The sequence below is a fragment of the Nematolebias whitei genome, chromosome 18 (assembly GCF_014905685.2).
Source record: "Nematolebias whitei isolate Nwh7 chromosome 18, NemWhi1, whole genome shotgun sequence".
In the NCBI taxonomy this organism is placed as follows: Eukaryota; Metazoa; Chordata; class Actinopteri; order Cyprinodontiformes; family Rivulidae; genus Nematolebias; species Nematolebias whitei.
The window spans coordinates 35,842,942-35,859,217 of NC_056515.1; the positions used below are offsets into that span (position 1 = coordinate 35,842,942).

Consider the following 16,276-nt stretch of genomic DNA (forward strand, 5'->3'; position numbering starts at 1 on the left):
GGACCAGTGTTGGGTACCACTGATTTATACAGCTATTTTTTTTTTTTAAGTTTAATTGTTATAGGTGGTAAACATTATATTCTACATAAGTATTGCGAGTAACTGAATGAGAAGTATTTTCTCAATCTCTCAAAACTGAAAGTGCTGTAATACCCCAACAACATGATATAAGATGAAAATATCATACTTTGTCAGCATTATGAATCTGTAGCTTCCAGTCTGGATGATGTTATAGCTACCATTTGCAAAGTTATCAATCTAACTCATTTTCATTTTAAATAAAAGGCAACTGGAAAACATAAATCACATTATTAGCTTGGGTTCATGATTAAAATATTAAATCCATAAGTGCCTAAAAGCATAAGGTGCTGCCCTTATTGACTGGAATGACTTCTCTTGTTTACTTCTTTGTAACCGAGTCATTGTTGTGCCATGCTAGAATGGAAAATTTAACAGACATGACAGTCAATTTATAAATGCAACAGAGTAGTGCTGCAAATAGTTGTTGAGATACTCACACTCTGTTTCAAATGAGTGTATTGTTGCTTGATGCATGAAATGTTAGAGCTGTTGCTACATCATTTACAAAATCTTTAACACTCAATGCATAACGTCATAAAATTGCAGGGTTTCAGGACAGTAGAAGATTAAAAAAAAAAAGAAAAAGTTGCAATCACGAAGCAGGCAGAAGTTGAGTATTGACTCTGAACCTTTCACCTGCTTATAATTAAAATGGAAATGACTGCTTCTTATTATATCAGCAGGGCAGCTTTATCCTGCTACGTTCCCAAATGAAGGATTAAACGGAAAGTATTCTTACCAAAAAGACTTCTGAAACAAAACTAGCTGATAAAAATGCTTGAGGAAACACAATTTGTTTGGCATTTTTGTTACTTTTTCATCTATAAGTAAAAGAAGGATTAGAACAAAGCTGAAATATTGTTGTTGCAATATCCCAAATGTTAAACTCCTGCAAAGTGTTGGTGCCAAATGGTTTTGATAAGGATATAGAATTGCTTCAAAACAGATTTAAGGAGTTGTCAAGTCAAATATGAAGGGGTTTAAGATTATCAAACCCAAATCCAATCAGTTACCATCTTCAATGGAAGAACTGCTACTTCATAATTTGGGATTTTTAAACTCGTATCTAAATATTTTAAAACAAAATTAAGACGTTTTTTTGAGGACTCACCAAATAATTTCAAAATGTTCTTACGTGTTTCACGGTACAAACCTGATATATTTGGTATAATTGAGATATGGTACAGATGAGGCTCCATATGAAGTGATTGTTACTACAGAGTATGTATACTGCAACACACCTGGTGCCTAAGTGGTAAGCTGGTACCCCATTGGTACAATCTACTGGTACTTCTTAGGGATAAAATATTCATATTAATAGTGTTAATATTAAAACTCATATCAATCAACAAATACAAAAATCCTATTTTAATTGTAATTGTATTTTAAATTTTTATTTTGTTTTCTTCGCACACATATTTTTACACACTGACAGATCTTTTTGAAGGTTAAATACTGAAAATGTATACGTTATTTTAATATTTAAATTACTACACTAGGGACCAGTATGTTCAGCAGCTTGTGTGAGTTTAGGGATAGGTGTCCCATCTAATACACCCGATACTGATAACTACCATAATACTTGCTGGCACCGACAAAACCAAAAGAGAATATAGAGGAGGATGAGCCTGAATCTGGACAATTGAGGAACCTAAGACTCCAGGAATAAGATCTTTGCAAGGTAGAGAAGGTGGAAAAATATGAACTGCCATTAATGGCTCATCCAGTAGCTTTTTTGATAATTCATTTTCATAATAGGCTAAAAAAAAACATGTTCTTGTCCTGTTTCTGTACAGTGCTGTATTAAATCAGTGATGCAGAAATAAATCTGCTGCATTCAAGCACACTGTGGTGTTTATGCAGGACAATGTCCCATCACACGCCCCTCAGTGGCTTGGCTAGCCACAAAATCCTGAAAAAAAAGCTCAAATAATAAATTGGCCCACATTCCTACTCAAGTATCAAACTTGTGGGCCCCACTCAAATATAATTACAGTGAGAATGCACTTGTAAAAAATCATTTGGCTCGTTTTTCTTCTGTTATGGAAGTTAATTCTGCAAAAAAAAAAAATATATATATACATATAGAAAAAAATACATTTAGATATGTTCATGAATGATTTGGGGAAGAGTTGCTCGAAGCTTCGTTGTTGTTCACTAATTAAGATAAACTCAGTTGTACGCACATTTATGAACAACGTGTATTTAAAGAACTTGTGATATTTATTTTACACATTTTTGTCTTTTTCCAACATTCAATATTCACATAATAAAGAGAAACAGGTGAGCACATTAATCAAATTGTCATTAAAGATATAAAGATAAACCTCTGTATTAATTTTTAAGCTTGGGTCTTTTAGTAAAACACATTAAGGTTTGCAACAGTACCATGGAAATAAGTGTGACTTTTGGACTTATCTCTTTTTCAATGTGCAATCAAGAGAGAACAGATGTTATCCTGTGAGTCCTGCAGAGAGTGTACAAGGAGGCAGTTGGTTGCAACATGGGCGATGGCCTCAATCAGCAGGGATGGACGAGACAGTGACCTTGGAGGTGGTGCCACCATCAAGTCACAGTAAAATGTCACGAGATCAGGCCTCGCAAAGTTAATTAGGTTGTGTCTGAGCAAAACGCTGAGTCGTGACAACTGTGGGCACTCCACGTCATAGAGGGGAACTATAGGACTCAAATGCCAAAAATAAAAAATAAAATAAATAAACCAGCACTGATTTAATAAAACAAAATGCCACAATTAATTAAAATTGGACATAAACTCATTAAATGCTTAAGCTAATATATTATACCACTTTTAGGAACAAAAAGGCAGCTTAAAATTTGATGAGAGCAACACAAACATAAATAATAACGATAAAGGAGCCTTTTTTCTCTACTGCAGATATAATTTCTTTCTACAATCAAAAAAGCTACAATTTAATAAACTAGTTACGAGTTATCTAGCTACTAGTTTACTCTCTTATTGCAAACAAGAAGCGATATGGGAACACCATTCAAAACTGTCACTGTCTTCTCTGGGTCAAATCTCATTTTAATGGATCGAGAAAAAGTGGAAAACAGTGCAATGATCAAATAAATAAATAAAAAACATATAATTCTTTTTGGGATTTACAGATGCCTGGTCCACCATTCTAAAGAGTCTAGAGAACGTCTTGCCTGTTATTGGTGCAGAGTTTAAATATCCAACTCTCTGATGGTGTAGAGGTGCATTAATGTGTTTGGGCAAAATGGAACATAAAAGTTTTAGAATTCAATTCAAAAATATTTTATTAATCCCAAAGGGAAAATAAACATTGCTCTAACTCATCATCCTGGTTTCATTAAGAGTTATGTGTATGCTGACGACTGTGGGCAGGAAGGATCTGCTGCAGTCCATCCCACAACAGATCTGAAGAAACTGTCTGCAGATGCCAATCCGTCTACCCAGACCCAGCGAGCCTCTCGGTCCTCCTGGACAGCAGGACCACCTGAATGTTGGGCAGAGCTCCTCCCTGAGTGATGGCCACTCCTCTCAGCAGCTTGTTGAGCTCCTCATCATTGCAGACAGTCAGGTGCAGGTATCGGGGGCTGATCCTGGTTTTCTTGTCGTCACGGGCTGTGTTTCCTGCCAGCTCCAGGGTCTCAGCAGTCATCACTCGAGCACCACATTCAGGTAGATGGAGATGCATCCACGGTGCCTCCTTTACAACTCATTTGGGACATTTGGGAACAACATAGCTCCTGTTCAGACGTGTTTTCTATGGAACAACAAAATGCTCAAAATTAAATACATAAGTAAAGCATTATGAAATAAATCAGCCTTCACATCTGTTAGTTTTCCTGAATGCCTGCTCACTGATACAACTAACAGCGAGTCCTCCCGTGCGCATCCCGTGTGCGCTCCCGTGGCGCCAATCCATTTTGGACAGTCCATCACTTTTTTGTCTAGACACCTGTATCTTCTGAGAACGTAATCCTTTCAATTTGATCTGCTAAAGTTATCTGGGCTGAACCAAGTTCATACAAATCTGCCATCCTTCATCATTGTTGACCTAGCGAGTCGCTGCTATCTGCTATGCTAGCTGTACCAATGAGCAGTTAAGGCTCAGCCAGTGGGCGTGAAGGTCCAGCCCACTGACGGTGACTGACAGCTGAAGTCATTCTGCTGAAAAGTGGCATTATGATAAGAAGTTACGAAAACAGAATTATAATATATATATATATATATATATATATATATATATATATATATATATATTTCATAATAATGAGCTTCGATACTTATTTCATAATGCTTTGTTTATTTATTTGTTTAATTTTGAGCATTTTGGTGTTCCATATTTTTCAGGGAAGGGCTTGCATATTTAAGCAAGACAATGCTTAACCACAAACTGCATTCAATACAACAACGTGGCTTTACATAATAAAGAGCCCTGTGCTGAAATGGCCTGCCTTAAAATAAAATTATAATAATGTTTATTTATACTTATTTACACTTATTTATTAATTTGTTTGTTTAGCAGTTGTAAACAAATTAAAGCAACAAATATATATATAATCAAAGCAAATGATGCATGGACCATTTAAATATCCTGGTAATGTGTTAGTGTTTGCTTTGATCACAAAAGCCTTATTTAAAACATTTTGGGCTAACTCATACAACGATAACAAGGACCACTGTGTCCATGGATAGAAAACAAAATAACTTTATAAATGATAATGAGCACAAACCCCCTCACTTCACTTGCTCCAACATTGCAAACTGCTTTACAACACACTGAATCAAACAACAAGCCATACAACCCTTCGATGCTGTATCCCTGTCGTCACATTAAGATCCACCCCCGCATGTTAAGAAACAACAAAACATTAAAAAAAAACATTCCACCTCCATCTTGGGGGCAAATCTCTTCTTTAAAGCCCCCCTAAGTCTCTGCAGCTAGCACAAGCCAATTATTTGTATTTTGTTCCAGAGAAGTTAGGTGGATCTTTTATTATTTATTTTTCATTTAGCTGAGGGTATTTACTGACATTTCATAAAGACATGACCTCATTAGGATTTTAGCATGTTCTGCTCGTGTAAAAGAAGCATGCATATTATTGAATCATGCATTTCCATACTAAGCATTCAGGAGTCAACTGAGTAGAAACTAACAGATTAAGCTTGTAAAACAAGATATAAAAGCTGTGAGGAGAAAAAATAAATAAATCTATGTAATTGAAAACCCCGTGAATCGACGTCTGTGCACTGTGATCTACTGTGGCCACACCAATAATTGGAGGATGCTGTGACATTCTTGGTAATAGGCCCACGGGAAATGTAAATGTTTCTGTGCCAAAATGATGCAGTGGAATCAAAGTTTCTCTCGGTTCGAACATCTCTGTGGGAACTCTATTTTTATTTTTATACGGCTCCTCATTAAGTGCCCAAGTCACAAAGTGTTTGCTGTCCCTGTGTCCAGACTGCAGTTTTGTTTTGGGGTGGGAAAAAAAAAAAGATTTGAAGTTTGAGGATAAACAACACTGGTGCAGTTTGAGGAGATAAAGATCCAAAAAATTTAGAGGTACATTGTATGATTCTGCTAAACAGAGTGACAGATGTTACTGAACAAAACCACATAAAAATCAAAAGATTCTAAACAATAGTAATCATTGTTATCAGAAAAAAAAATACAGCAACCATTTTTTTTTCTTAAATGACCCACTTGTGTTGCAAAAATAAATAAGATTTAAAAAAAGCTACATTTCTGATGTTTGACTTGTCAGATTGCTTGAATAGTGCTGGAAGTTGATAAAATCATCAAATAAAACACACACACAAACCTTGGTCCAGCTTCTTTCTTCCACAGTAAATCAAAAAAAGTACATCACAGTAAGTGTGAGCAGCTTTGTAGGAAATTTCTTGCATCTCTCAATTTAAGTACGGCACACAAGCAAAAGTAAAATAATAATAATACTAATTAAAAAAAAAAAGCAAACAACAACAGCTTTAGGTATGGAATTCATTTTTAATAACCTCCCTCAACATAATTAAATTACATATTTCTCCATGCTCATGTACCAGAGGTGAGACAACTGTATCGAACACGTTACACCTACAGTGCATCTGCACATGCTTACAGAAATGTATATATATATATATATATACACATTACAACAGTATCTAACACGTTACACCTACACTGAATTTAATTTAGAGTGATGCATTTTATTTATATGTCCTGCAACATGCTGTTGTTTCCCACTCTGTCCTCTCTCCTGCTCCCAGAGATCTTCAATGTCACACAGAACTTGCAGATTACAATCAGTGACTGTTAAAATAACCAAAACTAAGTCCAACCGAGACTCCAGCAATGTCTGTTACCTATAATTATAGTTCAACTTCATGTTAATACATATTTGTAAATCATTAATAAACAAAACCTGTTATTGTTGTTAAACTGCGTGACTGCACTTGATCTGCGCTGCCATCTAGTGGTAATTAAGTAAAACTACAACTTGCTTTGCGGATAAGCAAAATATCGCCAGTATAATAAAGTAACATACTTGAAAAAAAAAAAAAAGCATGATAATTACTTGTTAGATAATAATGTATGCAGACAAGGTTTAAAATATTGTGGAAATGCTCAGCAATATTTACAATGTGATATTTAGACGAGGTAGATCTTGTGCGCATGCGCAGACAAAGAGGCGGATGTTTTTAGCTGCTCCCTCTTGGTTCCTAACGTTATGTTTTCGGCTCAGTCATTAAAATGGAGCTGATGAAACCGGTGAATTTTACAGTAAACGTTTCTGAGGTAACGCTCATGGTTGCTGCTTGCATCCCTAATTGCTGTCATTCGTGTATAAAACCGTGCTGGCTTTTATTAACTTTATTTTTTATGCAAACATGCTACGTTAGCTGTTAGCCTAGCACCGTTAGCTTTTGATGTTATATTTAAGATGCTAACGGTTTTTAGCCGAGGTTGCTAAAACATCTGCACTTCTTAAATAAACCTTTTAGTTACTTTTTTATTATTATTATGACTGTGGTACTAGTTAACCTTTCGTTTAACGTGTCATTAAAGGTAAAAAGCCTTTTTCTAAATACTTTTGAATGCAAAGTAAGCTTTTTATAATAATCTTACATGTTTGTATAGAAATTCTAATGCATTTATTTTACACAATATAAACAACATGATTGTTTTCATATTTTTATTTTAACAGTGAGTATTCGTTTTCATTCTTCAGCAGCTTCTGTGAAAGTCCTTTTTGTTTTGCCCTCATAAACATAATGTGCAATCCATTATTGTAGTAGTACTGTACACAGTATAAGTATTGTCATTGTGTAGAATTAACACGATGTGCTCAATCTGATGGTTTTATAAAGGTTCATAGCCATTAGGTGTGCCATTGTAAAATAACATTTATAAAATATATTGTTAAAAGGTAAGTTATTAGTTACAAAAACCATACAGTGTTATTTATTAGCTTTTATAACTGGTTAGTAGTGATGGTACAAACATGTGCTCTACAGTAAATGGCACACTCCTACAAACGCATGGTTCTTTGTGGACATAAGGTATCATGCTGAGGGAAATGTTATTTGAGGATCACGTTAAACTTGTGTAAAACACATTAGTTACACTTACAAAACAGGGCACTAAATATATATATTATTACAGATATTAATTTCCTATTTTTGGGGATTGTTTTATAAATTGTATAGTATATATGCTATATAAACAAATCCACACTGTGCAAAAATGTCATGTGTGACATATGATACAGTGAGAAGTAAAATTTTTATACCAATTTGAGTTTTTATCACTGATTCTGCTCCTAAACGTGATGGACTTCCCAGTTTTTTTTCTGCAACAGCTATCAATGATTAATGACTTTATGTAAAAATGAGTGGATTATGTTTAGTTTGTGGTTGAACGTACTTGTCTTAATTCCACTTGCAGTGACCTTGTAGGAGCCTTCAAGACGACAAAGCCATGGGGAATACAAGCAGTGAGAGGGCTGCAATGGGCCATGGAGAGAAGGCTCAGAGGAGGGACAGCCGGGGAATCAAAGAGGGAGAAAGGCCAAAAATCTTGATGGATAGCCCAGAGGATGCTGATATTTTTCATGGAGAAGATATGAAGGCATGTAATAAATCAGACTCTGAGGCACCTATGTTGTTACACTTTTAAATGCCTGGTAATTTCTTGTAACCAAACATTTATCAAAATAAAAGTAAACTACATTAATAAATATTTAAAGTATTAAGTGTAAGTATTTTTGAATTTGAATTTTAAATCATGTATTCTAGGCTCCTTTAGAGAAGGAGGAGTTTCTTGCATGGCAGCAAGACTTAGAAGCAGACGACAAAGGACCAACATTAGATCGACCAACAGTCTTTCGGTGGACTGGAGATGGAAAGGAGGTCTACATCTCTGGATCCTTCAACAACTGGGCCAACAAGATCCCTCTTATAAGAAGGTGGGCACATGTTCTAAGCACACTTAGTGTTTCAGCTGTGCACTACCTGATGAATAGTGTTGTTTCACAATATAATGTTTAGCTATTATTTAAACAAGTTAAATTTTTAAGTAAACAGCTTGAGTTGTGCAAGTCATAGGTAAAGTAGATCTCAAACGTTTAGTGTATCTTTGATTGTTCAAATGTAATAACCTGTTTAATTCCAGCTTACTGATTCTGGCTTTGTTTGATCTTATTCATAAAATTGATGGGTCTTTTGACCCCATATTATCAGTAAATACAACCGAGACTTATTTGTTCTAGAAAGAAAACAGAAAAAGAGATAATTTTGCTCACCCCATTGTTATTTTACAAATGGTTTTCCTATTAGAGACCTTTTTTTTTACTTTGCTATTATTATTTAATAATGAAAATGTTAATAAATCACAATCTATACTGACTTATGAGTGCAATGCTTTCTTTTATCGTCTGTCAGTCAGAACACATTTGTGGCCATAGTTGATCTACCTGAAGGAGAGCATCAGTATAAGTTTTATGTGGATGGACAGTGGACTCATGATCCTACAGAGGTAAACACTCCAAAGGTCGAATATGACTTTAAATCCAAATGACATTTAGATTTTTATTCCCCATCACCCTCTGAGGAGATTTTTTTTACTTCACACAGGATTTTTAGTTTTCATTACCTTTAACTTCTAACATATAAAAGCATTACAGAACACAACTCTGAAGTCTAAAGAGATAAAACATATTTTGATTGTTGCATAAATTTGAATAATGCATAATAAATTGCCGTAAATTTGTGCAGCCAAAGCTTGTTTTGCTTTAGATATATAGTTTTGTGAGTTGTGTGTCCGTGTCTGGCTGCAGTAATAATTAAGAGACAGACATTGATGCAAATGTGAGCAAACATCTTTTTTTCTTTACAGATCTACAATGATATTTTTGTAATAAATAAATAAAATTAACAGACTAATGTCCTGATCTTAATAAATAGGACACTAGCACAGTAAGTTGGGGTCAGGATGACAATGTGAGTTAAACATTAAGTGAGTGTCTCCAAAAAAAAAAAAAAAACAACTTACATTTAAAACAATTTATAATGGCACACTTTTTCCATATATATATTACAAATAATGAAAAAAGGTATACATTTTTAAAAATGGTTTGAGGATTAAAAAGCTTTTGCTACGCTTGTTTAATAGGGTCAGTTTGTAGATCGGAGACTAAAAAGTTTAGGAACCTCCTCTCTAGAGGACATGTTTTTTGTGGGGTTTTGCTTTGAAACTTTAAGCCATTTTGATTGTTAAAAAAATAAAATGTCTGTCTTATTTAGAGGTGAGCTTGATTGTGTTGTGTTTACCAGCCTGTTGTGACCAGCAACCTTGGCACAGTCAACAACATCATCCAGGTGAAGAAAACGGACTTTGAGGTGTTCGATGCTCTGATGGTGGATTCACAGAAATCCTCTGATGTTTCAGGTGAGAGCAAACACCATCTAAACATTTACTGACTCATCTTCTAGATTTAAAGTTATCAGAAGAAAATTTTATTGACCATTTTTCAATAATATATATTTATTATATATTATTATTGTATTATATTATTATATATAATATTTGCTGTAGGTTTTATGATGACTGCATTGCATTAAAAACCGCCTTGCATGCCACAATTTTAAACAAATATGTCACACAATCTGCTAGTGTGGAGTATGTCGCCCCAAATGTTAGCTAAATATCTAAAACTGATATTGTTGGAGCTAATTTTATGCTAACAAAACAATATTAGTTGTGACAGCCAATGTGAATCGTAATAACTTTAAAAGTTAACTGTTTTTAGTTGTACACCTTTTTATTTTCTGAGAGTTTTAATAAAATATGTACCGATTCATGAGATATTTTGCTAACAGACAGACAAACACACATGCATAGTCACAAGCAATTAGCACAGGACTATTCAACTAAATTGCTCAAGGGCCGGACATCCAGCATTTATTCTCATTAAGTAAGTTTTATAATTTAAAAACTAGTTTTATTTAAAAATGAACCCACTGGTGGGCCAAACTGAGCACAACTGTGGGCCTGATTTGGCCCCTGGGCCACCAGTTGAACAACCCTGAATTAGAAGAATGCTGCTGCTATAAACATGTACATGATGAAATAAATATTTTTCTTTTATATCAGATGTGTCCCCACACGCTTTATATAAAATCTGTACACTGATCAGAAACACAGGATGACACCAAATGCACAAAATAAGATTTTACATTTGATTAAAACAGCTAGTAGCATGCTCCACTTTAGCTAATATTTGTTTCAAAACAAGCTGAAGATGAAGATCTTTGTGATTTATGTGCAATTTCATGTCAAACAGTCTTTTTCCTGTTCAGGCAGAGTTTCATGTAAACACACAGTCCTGCTGAAGGTGGAGGATCCAAATTCAAAATGCCGCAGGAGAAGATGAACGTCAGCAGAGGTTTTATCTTTCTCATACTAACTCTGTTTTTTTTTTATTTTATCAGACCTGTCCAGCTCTCCTCCTGGGCCGTACCATCAGGACGCTTATGTTCCTAAACAGGACGAGAAGATCAAGTCTCCACCGATACTTCCTCCCCACCTCCTCCAGGTCATCCTGAACAAAGACACAGGAATTTCTGTGAGTGGTTGTCATATTTCCCCTGAAGAGCTGAAGCTATTTCACTCTTTGCTGTGTTTTTTACATACACATATTACATGTTCTAATATTTTTGTCAGTTTAGATAAAAACATTTAGATTTTTGAGATTATATAAGTAATGATTCAATACATCATCTTCTGTGTTTTTGTTTTAATTGTTTGCTTTTTGGTTTGTTTTTCCACTCAGTGTGATCCTGCATTACTTCCAGAGCCCAACCATGTTATGCTCAACCATCTTTATGCTCTTTCCATAAAGGTGAGGTTTCTAGTTGACTAAAAGACACTAAAGTTATTATGTTAGTTCATTTATATGAGTTTCATGTGACTCCGTGTGAAAGGACAGATGTCCTTCAGGACCGAAGGACAGATAAATACCCTGAGAGGAAAGACAAACTGATCGCACATGCCAAGAGATATCTATAGACGGCAGTTCCAGACTAAATAGAGAAAATGGCTAAAAATAGAGCTATGTTTGCACTGCATTTTAAAACTGACTCAGCTTAAATTGTTAGCCTTCAACACTTTCCATAAGCTTTCACCAGAATTGATTAGATTTGTTTTAATGTATTTGTTTCTGCTCTTTACAGCTTTAGTTAGAAAACAGTCACATGACTGCTATGTTTGTAATATATAAAGATTATTTTAACTTTCAAACTATCTAGAAATATTTTGATGTTTATAGATGCACTTACAGTTTGAGAATATGTTTATCTCTCTGCTGAAACATTTTTATTTCATCAAAGTGAAGTCAGGTCCTCTGCAGCAAAACTTGCCCTCAATTTGCAGCAAGCACCAGTTGGAAGAGCAGTGTTGACTTCTGGGAAATGAACTGATGGCTTCTGGGTAATGTAGTCCTTTAGACTGGCAAAACAGTGAAGGCTTAATAAAAGAAAACTCCAAAATGGTGGCACTTTTTTAATAAAAAAAAAAAAAATTATGTACATGTACAGTACTTAAAATAAAAAACGCGATAGAGCGAGTCTGTGAATGTCGAACTACGAAGTAGCAAGGGATTGCTGTAGTCTTAAAGTAAAGTTCACCTAAATATGCATAATAATAAAAAAATATGCAACAAAATACAACATATACATATATATACATATACATATATATATATATATATATATATATATATATATATATATATATATATATATATATATAATATATATATATGTATATATACACACACCTGTTTCTCTCAAAACTCACTTTTTCAGGTTGACGCCAAGAACTTTTAAAATGTTGCCAAATCTCTTTATGAATGGATGATACCGAACAATGGAAATAAAAATAAACATCACAAAAAAAAAAACAAAAAAAAAAACCTGCTTCTACGATAAACGTTCAGTTGTTTGTTCTCCTGGAGGAATGTTTGTTTTGGAAATGGAAAATGCCCTTTCATAAAAATATGAGTCATACTGTGTTTTACTGTAAACTGTGCTAATTACATTCTCCTTTTTTTTTTCTTTCTACGACCCATTTTCTTTTTAAGTGACTCATTTTTTCTTATGATTGACAACGTTTCATAACAAGGTACCGCATTTGATAACAGCTTCCCAGAAATGCCATCAGGTTTGCTTTGGTAACAGTCTTTATACTTCTCTTTGTTTCAAAATATCCATCCATCTATCCTTTTTTTTTAATCCGTATATGCCTTTCTGGGTATAGTTGCAGTCGGGCCTAAAAAAATCCGACCTGGCCCCAGCCCATGTGCCATTTTGTCCGAACTCAGCCCGACTAATTAATTGTAATTACAGGTCCGAACCCGACAAAAATAGACTTTTTTTAAATTAAGCTTTTACTGCTTTTGTGAGCAAATCAGTTTGACATGATAGTTTTAAAAACATATTTCAAAGAAAGGGAAATATAAGATTACATGTTTATTAACAAGTCACCAAATGGATATTAACAAAACGAATAGCCTAAAAATCAACTCTAAAGATAAGGCTTTATACAATATTTTTAGAGCAAAATTATTTGGAAAAATATAGAACAAGGCTATTTTAATTGAATGCGCTGCTCGCTTCGGCTTTTCTAGCTTCAGGTGCTGCAACTTCCTTCACCACAGATGCAGGGCAGGGTGCAGGGCAGGATGCACGCGGCCAATGATCCGGTGATCCATCTGAAGCTTAACAGGACTTTTTTTTTTTACCTCTTTCAACCGACCGGTCAGCAGACATGCATGGCCGATGATCCCGTTGTCCATGAGAAGTTTAAGCCTTTTTTTTTTACCTCTTTCAAACGGTCAGTCGAACCTGAACGTGCACCTGACCTGACACACATCTTTTACTGTGCTGGTTTTGTAGAGTCAGTTCTCCCGTTTTTAGCTATTGTTTAATACTTTCCAGCTCCATTATGTCGCTTGTTGTGAGTCAATTGCAAATCTTCAGATGTGTGATAAAAGCAGGGTTGGCGGGGCCACATGCACAATTGTTGCGCAATGCGCCAGCACTACTCTCTCTTTTCAGTCTGATTAACTGCTGCACTCTATTTATTTATTTCTCATCCTCAACATATAAACTTACTGTCTCCTCCTCAACAAGTAGATTAACACAATTTTATATTGTGCATTCTTATGTGCTGTATGATTCGTAACACCACATCAAAAGCCTGATCCTGACCCGGCCTGCCCATCAAGCACATAATTTTGGGACACCTAGGGATAATTTAGAGTTACCCATTTGAAAATATGAATTTCTAATTAGATGTTTTTCTTTTGTGCTGTTTTTGTTCCGTCACAGGATGGCGTGATGGTGCTTAGTGCGACTCATCGCTATAAGAAGAAGTACGTCACCACTTTACTGTACAAGCCCATCTGACTGCAGGACTGTCTTTTGTGTGCTACATCACCTCCACCTCTATACCTCTCACTGGTTTGATCTGTTCACATCGCTCCACGTTAAAGAAGTTGTGTTGAATGAGATGTAGGCTAGAAAGATTTAGCTTTATAACATTGTAACATAATTTCTAGGAAAAGTAGAACTGGCACTTAAATCTAAAATAATAACAGTGAGCTTGGATGTAAAAGGAGACTCAATACGTATAGAGTGACAAAAAAATGAAGAACTTCCAACAGATTTATAAATATGTCTTAAGGGGTGCTAATATTTTTGGGATTACATTTGATATTCAAAACTTGGCTGCAGTAGGTCGGTGGTCAGTGCCGTGGTTTTGTAGTGCAGAGGTTGCAGGTTTGAGGCCAGGTGGCGTTAGGAAGGACATTCAGTGTAAAACAATTACCAAATCCTTCACGCGAGTTCGCTTGCTGTGGCAACCTCTGCAGAAGGAAGTAGCCTAAAGAAAAACGTTTAATGTTCAAAACTTCTGCGACACCTTGCCTGGGCAGTCAGGTTTTGGAAAATTGTTTTTTTTTCCACCAAAACTTTTATTTTACTTTATTATTATTTTAAAATGTCAACATTCAAATGCGTTACGGTCTTATCTACAAAAAAAGATTATGTACAGTGGTGTTTGAAAATTACAGAACTCTTTGGTATTTTCTAGATTTCTGCATAAATATATTAAATATATATATTTTATGCACTGATATTAGCTCATTAGAACCTAGTTTTGGAAATTCCAGGAAAAAAATATATATATAATTGGGTATTTGAAACTTGTTTAATATGACTTTACCAAGCCAGAAGGCTGTTGAAAACATCGTTTGAATGACATTATTAATGCAACATTTTAACATAGAAATAAGTATCGCTTGTTTAGTTAAAGGAAAAGGTCTAATTTAAAAAAAAGAAATCTGGACCAGACCAACAGTATGAAACAAACGTCAAATCTTCTCAAAACAGACAATTCTTTCTACCAGATAATGCCGAGGAAAGGTCTGACCACAAATCTGTTACATCTGCATCAGTTTCAAGCACCACTGACCACTCTACATTCTATATCTCCAGATATTCCACACATCTGTTTAGAATAGTTAATGCCATAGATTTTTCATTTGGTATAATACATTTATTTTTGTTTTCAACTGTTCTCTGTCATTCGTTTTAACCCAAAGCAATATTGTTGCTTTTTTATGGCTTTTTGACTGAATCAAGAGAGGAAATGTAAAATGTATTAATGCTGTCCAAACATGACTGCAAGACCTCTCTGTAAGTAAGGTTGCTGACATTTTTAACTACAGTAGTGAGGATAAAAGCACTTAATCGGGAATGTGAAGGTTTAAAACTGAAAACATGCACTGCAGTAGTTCTCTTCCTCTTTTATTATTTATGTTAAACTATAGTGACATGTATTGAGTGATGATCACTTAGGAAAAAATATTTATTTAAGTACCGAGTAATATATCTTAATGTCATTTATGATGTAGTTTATTTAATGCATAGCACTTTTTAATTTAGTTTCAGAGTCTGGTATAAACCAGTCAAGACAGAAGATTGTTTCATTTAAAGCTCCTAGGCAGTAGATGTAACATTGCACTGATGATATACGTTTAATTTATTTACACATTATGATTTTGTTCAATAAGATCACATTAAACAGTTGATTCTTGCTGACTTTATTAGTTAAGCATTCGTGTCGTAGCACATTGCCAATATTTAGAAGTACTGCTATTACTGTTGGGTGTTTTCTATGAGTTCATGATTGCTTTAACTGAGAAAAATGTCCAAACACTAAGAAAAAGCACTGATTAGCAGTAGATTGGGTGATAATTTAGTTTTATTCCTGACAACATATTTTAAACACAGTAGTCCCTCGTTTACCGCGGAGGGTTCCGTTCTCAGCTCCCCCATGATAAGTTAAGAACCGCAAAGTAGGAATAGTGGAACAAGTAGGCCTGTCACGATAACAAATTTTGCTGGGCGATAAATGATAATATTGTTTGAAATTTAACAATAATTAGCAATTATTGTCAAATTTAAGAAGAAACGTTGGTTAAATTTGTTTTTGAGTGTAGTACCTTTTTTTGACCACATAAGACTGTTTGAGCTGAAGGATGGATAGTGAGGGAGCGAGCAGCGTTTCTCTTTAAGAAAAATTGGAGGGAGGCCCCTTGACGTGACGTGGGCTGTCCCTCTTCGGTTCTCAAACCGGCA

General features: G+C 34.8%; 1 protein-coding gene across 1 annotated transcript; it reads left to right on the forward strand.

Moving 5' to 3' along the window:
- Positions 1 to 6,770: 6,770 nt before the first annotated feature.
- On the forward strand, positions 6,771 to 14,106 carry prkab1a (protein kinase, AMP-activated, beta 1 non-catalytic subunit, a). Its single transcript, XM_037692433.1, has 8 exons — positions 6,771 to 6,872; positions 8,022 to 8,204; positions 8,372 to 8,541; positions 9,017 to 9,110; positions 9,908 to 10,022; positions 11,066 to 11,199; positions 11,407 to 11,475; positions 13,964 to 14,106. The coding sequence occupies exons 2-8, from the start codon at positions 8,055 to 8,057 to the stop codon at positions 14,039 to 14,041; spliced, it is 810 nt and encodes a 269-aa protein (XP_037548361.1). The 5' UTR covers positions 6,771 to 6,872; positions 8,022 to 8,054; the 3' UTR covers positions 14,042 to 14,106.
- Positions 14,107 to 16,276: the final 2,170 nt, after the last annotated feature.

Coding starts and splice junctions, on each gene's coding strand:
- prkab1a (XM_037692433.1), top strand. CDS start 8,055: ATGGGGAATACAAGCAGTGAGAGGGCTGCAATGGGCCATGGAGAGAAG. Junction 8,205..8,371: donor TTCATGGAGAAGATATGAAG/GCATGTAATAAA, acceptor CATGTATTCTAG/GCTCCTTTAGAGAAGGAGGA. Junction 11,200..11,406: donor ACAAAGACACAGGAATTTCT/GTGAGTGGTTGT, acceptor TTTTCCACTCAG/TGTGATCCTGCATTACTTCC.